Source organism: Coenobita brevimanus, chromosome 58, assembly GCF_032717465.1.
Source record: "Coenobita brevimanus isolate Jiangsu-jjx chromosome 58, ASM3271746v2, whole genome shotgun sequence".
Classification (NCBI taxonomy): Eukaryota; Metazoa; Arthropoda; class Malacostraca; order Decapoda; family Coenobitidae; genus Coenobita; species Coenobita brevimanus.
This window is the reverse complement of record NC_137011.1, coordinates 28682077-28691647: the sequence shown is the minus strand read 5'-3', so window position 1 is coordinate 28691647 and position 9571 is coordinate 28682077. Positions and strand designations below refer to the sequence as shown.

Genomic DNA, 9571 nt, shown 5'->3' with positions numbered 1-9571 from the left:
AAAAATGTAAGAAAGATGAGGTAAGGTAAGATGGAAGGAAGACAACACAGCAAAGGATAAGGATAAGGAAAAACAGAAGTAACTTGAAAACGCTCAGAAGCGCACACCTCCATCGCCATTAAAATTTATCATTTATTGCTGTAGTTCCTCTCTACCAGCTGATAGTTTTATGATCTTACATAATCAGGTAATTCTACGGTATTAGAATGCCCTATTACACTAATACAGAGAGTGCATACCTTCGCAAGCAATAAAATTTAATATTTATTCTTGCCTCTGGATCAAGATCCATCTTGAAATCTAATAAAGTCTTCCTTGATCCACTGCCCACCTATCCACCAGACTTTACTGAAATCCAGTAATAATATTTCGAAATATCTTGCACACAAACAAGCAGACACAGGTGAATATATAACTTTCATCCAACGTCGTTGGCAGCGGTAACTAACCGGCAGGAAGAAAGATGAGGAAGCAAGGAAGGTCGGAAGCCGAGCAAGGAGGGAGAAAAAGAGAGATTGAGAGAAAAAAAATCGCCTCAGTTCAGCCACCTGGAGGCACTGCAGGGCTTCAGTAAGACCCCTGCCATTTCCGTACTCACCCGGCCTCTCATCCTATTAGCCAGCGGAGGACTATATAACCCGCCCTGGCCTCACTCCAGGCACTCACTCGCTCCACTCGATTCACTCCACCTCTGCGTACTAGCAGCTTCTTCCACTGCATCCCTTCCTCTTTAACAAGTCACCTTCCATTTGGCCAAGATGGTTGTCCAGTTCAAGGTATTCAAGAAGGCCGCACCCAATGGCAAGCTGACCATCTACCTGGGTCGCCGTGACTTCGTGGATCATGTCTCCGCCGTCGATCCTGTTGGTTAGTTTTTGTGCTTTCGTTCTTGGCTGATCCTCACCTGAAACTGCATATAGTCGGTTCATTTTAGCCTGACAAAACTGGGCCACTCCCAGAGCAAGAATAACAAATCGTGGTTACGTGGGATTCAATGAGTTTTAGTTGTGGTTACTATACTTTGTTTACTTTAACTAGGCGTAAAATTAGCATCTCTCAATCTTAAATACTGCGTTATGGCAAGAATTTAAGCACTAGAACACTAGAACACGGTGCTAGTCATGAAGAAGTGCTATGGAAAGGATGTAGTGTCGTAGTATTGTCACTGAACTACGAGAAATGGGCGATAAAAGGGTGATAATCTCTGCAAAGTTCAAATGAATTAAGTATAAGCAAATTGACACTTCAATCTGACTATACCTGGCCATCAACTGAGCTCAGAGGGGTTAGTGATCTTCGTCACATTTGAACAAACGCTCTGGTCTTGGAGCTAGTAAGGAGGGTTTGTTTTATCATGAGCAAAAGTCGCCTACAGTCCCTTGCAGAAATTGTGTCTTGCCTTCCATATTTCTCTTTCCTCCTAGAACTTCAGAGAGTATCCTTTTTCTCTTCCTGTGTGTGTGTGTGTGTGTGTGTGTGTGTGTGTGTGTGTGTGTGTGTGTGTGTGTGTGCTTCATATTGCTATCACATAAAACTTTTCATGTTATACCTTCCATCCATTGCCACAGTCGGCTGGAAATGGCAGCATAGTTTTGTTTATGGTTATACAACTTTGACCTCGTGTGTTGCGTCTGTCACCCACAGGGCAAATGTAAACACCTAACACCTGTGATTTGTATGTTCAGTTTAATCCCTTCAGTACCATGACGTGTTTTATTTTTTATCTTTTAGTGGCTTTTACAGGACAAATATATTCAGGTTGGGAGAGACTTTTCTAGCTTTACTGTGCGTTATAATAGTCTCCATTAACCACTAATTACCATGGTGTTCTTCCATGTTGCGTAAAATCTCCTGTAGGTAATAATGAGAGAAAAAAATTATTGGATGCTGAGGATCAAAGCACAAATTTGTCCTAGAGTCGGTTTACTCGAATGTGACGAAGATCCTTAACCCCTTTCAGTCCAGTTGATGGCAGGATGTAGTTAGATTGGAGGTTAGATCTGACTAGTAACCAAGAAGATTCATCCCTACCTCATATGCAAGGTTCAATGAATTTCATGCAACCACGACGTAGTAGTCAAGTTGTGAGAATGACTCAGTCCTGTTCATACAATTTTGAATATTATCTTTTATCATTATTCACGGTGTTCCAGGCCTATATCGTACCATTACTAGTTCCAGTATTAGTACGGGTAAATACTAAAGTTTGTTTGCCTTTTCTATCTTTATTTCATCTCTGGGCAGTGGTGGGTGGCGTAGTGGACTGATATGAATTTTATTATTCATCTATGGGTGATGATATGCACCTTTATTCGCAACGTCTCCTTCAAGCATCCATGAATCTAGCAGTGAGAAAGAGACAAGGAAGGAGCACAAACTTTTAACTCACTGTATATAAGTTCAGATCAAATCGCGTATTGAATTCTTAGCAGATTTCATAGAAGTCTGCATTTAACCTCTTGTATCAAGAGACAAAATTTTATCTATCAGTCTATTTATCTATCTGTCTATCTGTCTATCTGTCGATATAGTCACTATTTTTTTTTTTAATTCTACTGCCACATGATTTCATTCGCCTTAAGAGAGGTTTTCCTTAGTTAAGAATCATCTGAAGGTATAAGAGTCAACTAAAAACTATTAGCCTACGTCATGGGAGTGATTCAAAGCCGTATTACATGGTCTTTCTTGCCATGCAGTTATTTAATGTTCTTTTTTGTATTATTTACGCCAGCCATGTCGTACTGAAGGGGTTAATTAACAACTAACACCTGCACATTTAGCACAAGTGTGGGATGTGGTTACCTGGGAAGCTGCTCTGCATTTTTGATGACTCATAGTATACCTCCACCACCACTGCTATTGTTTTTGCTATTACTACTACTACTACTGCTACTACTACTACTACTACTACTCTTTTCACTACTTACAGCGACAACAAAAACAAGAATAATAACTACAGCAAAAACAACAGCAACTACTAGAAAAAAAAACCCAGAGGACACATTCCTCCGCCAGCGCCAATATAGGCTAGTTAATGATTTATAAAACAGGCTCTGTCCAACGTCGTTGGCGGAGATTATTGGTTCTACGGACGTGGTCTGCTGGTTCCACATTATATGAGAAGGTATAACTCTGTCGACGTCAATAAAATTTATCATTAATTCCTGTATCTGGATCCGGATCCACCTCAAAATTTGATCAACTTTATCTTGACCCTTTGCCCATCTGTCTACCAGATTTCATTGAAATCCGATAACAGGTTCTTTAAATATCTTGTGTACAAACAAACAAATAAAGAAGGAAGCAAACAGACAAACAAGCAAACAGACAAGGTGAATATTATAACCACTTCTAATTTCGTTGGTGGAGGTAACAAAAATAAAAATGTTGTTTAAACTGAAACCAAGAAATAAACTGAAAATATGTCGTTTTGCTAAAGGCATAAATTTTTCATACATCAACAGACGGTGTGCTGGTGGTGGACACGTCATACCTCCAGGGACGCAAAGTGTTCGGCCAGCTGGTGTGCAGCTTCAGGTATGGCCGCGAGGAGGACGAGGTGATGGGCCTCAACTTCCAAAAGGACCTGTACCTCGCCTCTGAGCAGATCTACCCGCCAAAGGACATGGAACCAACGAAACTGCAGGAGAGACTGATTAAGAAACTGGGCGGGAACGCGTACCCCTTCACCTTCAAGATGCCCGAACAGGCTCCGCCCTCCGTCACCATTCAGCCTGGTACGGAGGACGAGGGTCGCCCGTGTGGTGTGGAATACTACATCAAGGTGTATGTGGGCGAGAACGAGGAGGACCGTAGCCACAAGCGGTGAGCTGGGGGTCTAGAACTTATGGCTTTAATTTTAGGAGGGTGTTTTTATGGATTCAAATGGCTCCGTATCGCCTCGTCTCTATAGGCTTACTTCTGTTTATGGTGCAGTGATTTGCTCTATCCAAATTATCCTCAAAACAAAGAGATATTGGCTAACTATAATACAAGAGACTATTAAGGTGTAATCGGCAAAGTAAATCGCAAGGGAAAAAATGCCAAGAAAAGATCTAAACTTATCAAACTATGATCTTTATAGTTCACTCAAGTAGACAACTATATTTCTGCGTTTTTCGTGTCACTCAAATGAGGCTTAAATAAATGCATAATATCTGTATTACTCTCTCTTCGTAATTATACACTCTTAGTTAGTTTAGCACTGCTAAGTCAATCCGGACTAACTTACTATACCCATTTCAATTCAGCGCAGTGTAGTTATCTTATATGATATAAATCAACCAACAACCTGATCTAAATCAGCCTTACCCAACTTAGCTAATGTATTTCAGTCTAACCTTATGGGATCTGATCAATATTGAAATAAGCCTAACTTAACGTGACCTAACTAGTCTTCCTTAAAAATGACCCTAACCTAGCTCTTAAACTCCATCAGGTCCACAGTGCAGCTTAACGTTCGTCGCATCCAGTTCGCCCCGAGCAAGTCCGGGCGTCAGCCCTGCACTGTTGTAAGGAAGGACTTTATGCTGAGTCCTGGAGAGCTGGAACTAGAGGTGACCCTGGACAAGCAGCTGTACTACCATAATGAGAAGATCGCCATCAACATTACGGTGCGAAACCACAGTAACAAGACGGTGAAGAAGATCAAGGCGGCGGTACAGCAGAGCGTGGATATCTGTCTGTTCACCGGAGGCCAGTACCGCAGCACCGTAGCCAGCGTGGAGACTCAGTAAGTGCTGGCGTGGAATTGGTTTTGGGCACATTATTGTGCTCTCTCTCTCTCTCTCTCTCTCTCTCTCTCTCTCTCTCTCTCTCTCTCTCTCGTAGACTCGATTCCCCGACAAACTCCATTAATCCCTAAACACCGCCATAGAGTTTCTAACAGTACGGTTGAGCCTCAGTAAATTTTGGCGTGTTTTTTTTTTGTTTACTGTTACTAACGTTTTTATTTACTTGTACATACACATTTTTTTTTCGAATTTTATAACACTGGCTTAGCTCCATGGCAATCACTAAGACTCATTATGTTCTGGTAGGTTGGGAGTGGCTTTAGATGTTTTGATTTTGGTGTAACTATTGTAGAGTTTGAGTTCACTGGCTTATTCCCTTAATACTGTCTTAATGCTGCAGCCAGAATCATTGTACCATTAAGATTTAGTCATTCTTGTTTGCAGTTGACTCTTGGGGCTATAATGATGATGATGATAGTAGCAGTAGTAGTAGTGGTAGTAGTAGCAGCAGTAATTTCCAAGTTAGTTCTTTTGATAAGGTATTTGATAAACATAAGCACATCTGTTTAATGCCTTTTTTGAAATACTGGTGTGAAATTTATGTATACTCTCAAGTTTTTAATTTATAGTTTAGTAATTTCCTGGAGATATTAGCGCCTTTGTTAGCGACATTATGGAAGATTTTTCACTATTCTCTTTTAATCTTAAGCTGGCACAGGTTTTCACCTCTCTGCAGCTAATTTTACCTAGCTTATTGGCAAGAAAAAAAAAAAAGACTGTGGCTCTGTATCCTTTCCATAGCACTTCTTCATGACTAGGATCATATTCTAATGCTGATCTTCTGTTACACCTCAGCATCTAAGATGGAGAGTTGGTAGTTTTAGACCAAGCTCAAGTAAAACGGAGAGGTGGCAATTAAGTAAAGTGGAATGGTGACGATGTATGATGGAAATGTGGCAATATAAGTAATATAGAGGGATTCTAGTTTAAGTAAAATGAAGAGATGGCAGTTTAAGTAAAATGGAGGGATGGTAGTTTATGTAAAATGGAGGGACGGCAGTTTATGTAAAATGGAGAGATGATAGTGTGAATAATATGGACGGATGGTAGTTTTAGGCCAAGTTAAAGAAGAACGAGTAAAAATACATCTTGTCTCGGCATTCCACAGAGAGGGTTGTCCAGTGAGCCCCGGGTCTGCCCTCCAGAAGGTGCTGTACCTCACCCCCACCCTCAGCAGCAACATGGATCGCAGGGGCATTGCTCTGGATGGCCACCTCAAGAACATCCACACCAACCTGGCCTCAACCACTCTGTAAGTATTTTCTACCTATTAACATTTTCACCACAATGGCATCCTGTATACGTAATATTTTCTTTTCTTGTTATCTCCTGGCGAGTTTAATCAGCTTCTAAGGCACTCTATCTGGAGGATGACAAAAAAGACTCGTAGTCTCGTCGGTTAAGGAATTTCTCAAACACTCTTCCTTAGCGATTTTTTTTAATGGGTGGTTAATATCTATTTGTAGCCTACGTTTTTATGCAGAGTATACCGGTAAGGGAACGGATTATGTAGCACACACGAGTACAATAAGGTGTAATGAAGAGAATAAATCGCTTTGGAAAAGGTTTTAGGGAGCTTCTTCAACCAACGAGAATACAGACCATAGCCGTATCTCCCAAGTAAATAAAATCGTTTAAAGATAACCTGCCTTTCACTGGTTTCAAAGGGTTAACGCCTTTAATCCAATTGGGTCCTTATTACTTATTCTTGCCCCTCCCAGACTAATATAATGCAACACACACTTTCTGAACCAGGACTTGAAGAGTATTATCATAGTTCTTCGACCTGTGTTTCAAAATGTAGAGGTCAGGGGAAATATTGATCTCTTTATTTATTGATTTATTTGTTTATTTATATTGCATTTCTTACGGTACCTCTCTCTCCTGCAGGCTGGCTAACCCCGAGGCTCGTGACATGTTCGGTATGATCATCTCTTACACTGTCAAGGTGAAGCTGTACCTGGGTGCCATGGGCGGGGAGGTGACAGCCGAGCTGCCTTTCGTACTTATGCACCCCAAGGTAAATATTCCACCTTTGTTTTCACCTAGAGAGAGTTTGTTTCCACCTAACTCTACCGCCTTTGTTTTCACCTAACGATGGTGCCTTTGTCTTCACATATAGTACAGTGCAATTGTTTTTACCTATATGTCGTGCATTTGTTTTCACCCAACTATTAGCAGGTTTGTTTTCTCCTGTCTATAGCAGGTTTGTTTTCTCCTGTCTATAGCAGGTTTGTTTTCTCCTGTCTATAGCACGTTTGTTTTCTCCTGTCTATAGCACGTTTGTTTTCACCTGTCTATAGCACGTTTGTTTTCACCTGTCTATAGCACGTTTGTTTTCTCCTGTCTAGAGCACGTTTGTTTTTCTCCTGTCTATAGCACGTTTGTTTTCTCCTGTCTATAGCACGTTTGTTTTCTCCTGTCTATAGCACGTTTGTTTTCACCTGTCTATAGCACGTTTGTTTTCACCTGTCTATAGCACGTTTGTTTTCACCTGTCTATAGCACGTTTGTTTTCTCCTGTCTATAGCACGTTTGTTTTTACCTGTCTATAGCGCGTTTGTTTTCTCCTCTCAATACCGCCTTTGTTTTCTCCTGTCTATAGCACGTTTGTTTTCACCTGTCTATAGCACGTTTGTTTTCTCTTGTCTATACCACGTTTGTTTTTACCTGTCTATAGCACGTTTGTTTTCACCTGTCTATAGCACGTTTGTTTTCACCTGTCTGTAGCACGTTTGTTTTCTCCTGTTTATAGCACGTTTGTTTTTACCTGTCTATAGCGCGTTTGTTTTCTCCTCTCAATACCGCCTTTGTTTCCATGAAACTATATCATTTTTGTTGTCACCTAACTATACCGCCTTTACACCTTGGTAGCCTGGAGAGCGTTCTAATATGACTTGGGTTCAGTGAGAGGGGGGAGAGGGAAGTTACTACTGAGCTGCAGGTCGTACTTACGCAGCAACACACACACACACACACACACACACACACACACACACACACACACACACACACACAGGTAATACGCCTTTAGCATGTAGGTGTAGTTTGACCATTTTTCAGCACTGAGCATCTTGCAGACGTACAATGAATTCGTGTTTTAAATGATCGTTTTTCAAGCCTCACACTGTTTTTGTTAGTTTTGTCAATCAATCACTTATTGTATTGTGGATCACTGCATTCATTTCAGTGTACTGTATGTTATTTATAGTTGCCTTAGGAGAAGTTTGAGCTACTTTTATTCTGTTCGCTTAACTGGGCGTAAAATTGTCATCTCTCCATCAAGAATGCTGATCTGTCTCTAGAGACTGACACCGGAATGTGGTGCTGATTATTAACAAATTCAGTGGGAAGGTTATTGCGCCGTAATATTGCCTTACTCGGCCACTGAGTTGGGGGAAATAAGCCGTAAAAGGAGGAAAGTCTCTGTCTAGTTAAAATGAATGAATTATAGCAGTTGAAAAGGGGGATAATCACACTCATCGCATCGCATTCAAGCATACATTAAAAACTTCATCGCAGCACAGCAACAAGCACCTTGCGGCTGTGACCTCTGTTGTTACGCTGCAGTTATCTTTTTATTTATCTACTGTATCTGTCTATTGCCAAAAGCCTTAATCCCGTAAGGGGTGGCCATAAACAATTCGTCCCTACGTATCTCTGTCCTCTGCCATTTTGCCTTCCTCCCTCCAACTCACAGCCCCCTCCCTTATATATATCTCTCTCCATTCCATACCTTTCTCATCCTTGGTCTCCCCCTCCTCCACTCCCCCTCTTTTTAATCCTTACTGCTTTTCTCTTCAGCCCGATCTGCGACGCCTGATGCGAGCCGACAGCCAGACCCAGGTGGAGGCCTTCCGCTCTGAGAGTATGGCCCAATCTGTGGACATGGACTAAGCGACTCGACCCATCACAAGACCAGACAGCGAGGCGGCGAATCCACACTGTAACATCTACCGAAAAAAATGCCAAAATAACTTTGTTTATGACGGGTTTCTTGCTTTTAATTCGACTGAAATAAAGATAAGACGTACGAACTAAACGCCTTATACCGCCACACAACTAAACAGGGGCGCGGCAAAACTAAATCATCAAACCTACTCAGAAACCTGTGATCTGACCTCGATTCTGACGGGATGCTTGCTTATGGCTTGTCCAGAAGAAGAATATAGCGAGGTTAGTTATTAAGTGAATATTTTTGCGGCACTTATTCATCGGAAATTAAAACGAAGGCATTTAGCGTTTTTATTTATTTATTTTATTTTTTTGTCGCCCTCCTGTCTGAAGAAACACGCTGGTCGAAGTCACTAAGTAATATTTCTGTATCCAGCCTGACACCAAAAAAAAAAGAGAAAAAAGAAAAAGAAAATATGAAAGACTCATATTTACAAGCCTTTGCTCTCGTCAGTTTTCTCATTGTTATTTTTGTTCTTGTCTGCCCTATTTTCCTGTACTCATCTCTTATGACGAGCAACACCAAAGTGCCATTTTTAATATTTGTCGAAACTAGTATAGACCTAATATATCGAGTAATATTTTGTCCTTTAGTTTCCCAGTTGACTACCTCATTAGTTCCTATACCTCATTCCCACCCAAAATTAGAAAAGTTAGTGTCCATTTAACAGTTTCCATCTTCGTCTTTCCTTGGAGAGAAACGAGTGCAAAATATGATGCAAAAGAAAATAGTTCAACCTCTTCAGACAGGTGACGTCTTCGTTTAGTTTGTTTTGGCTACCACGAATTTATTCAGCGTGGGGAAGACCTCTCGCAGTGAGAAGC

The 9571-nt window shown here is 41.1% G+C and overlaps 1 protein-coding gene across 1 annotated transcript; it reads left to right on the top strand.

Annotated features, from left to right (window-relative positions):
- Nucleotides 1–673: 673 nt before the first annotated feature.
- Arr1 (arrestin 1) lies at nucleotides 674–9013 on the top strand. The gene is made up of 6 exons (XM_080274550.1): nucleotides 674–867; nucleotides 3465–3825; nucleotides 4439–4732; nucleotides 5902–6045; nucleotides 6684–6813; nucleotides 8597–9013. The coding sequence occupies exons 1-6, from the start codon at nucleotides 759–761 to the stop codon at nucleotides 8687–8689; spliced, it is 1131 nt and encodes a 376-aa protein (XP_080130676.1). The 5' UTR covers nucleotides 674–758; the 3' UTR covers nucleotides 8690–9013.
- Nucleotides 9014–9571: the final 558 nt, after the last annotated feature.

Coding starts and splice junctions, on each gene's coding strand:
- Arr1 (XM_080274550.1), top strand. CDS start 759: ATGGTTGTCCAGTTCAAGGTATTCAAGAAGGCCGCACCCAATGGCAAG. Junction 3,826..4,438: donor GAGGACCGTAGCCACAAGCG/GTGAGCTGGGGG, acceptor AAACTCCATCAG/GTCCACAGTGCAGCTTAACG. Junction 6,814..8,596: donor TCGTACTTATGCACCCCAAG/GTAAATATTCCA, acceptor TTTTCTCTTCAG/CCCGATCTGCGACGCCTGAT.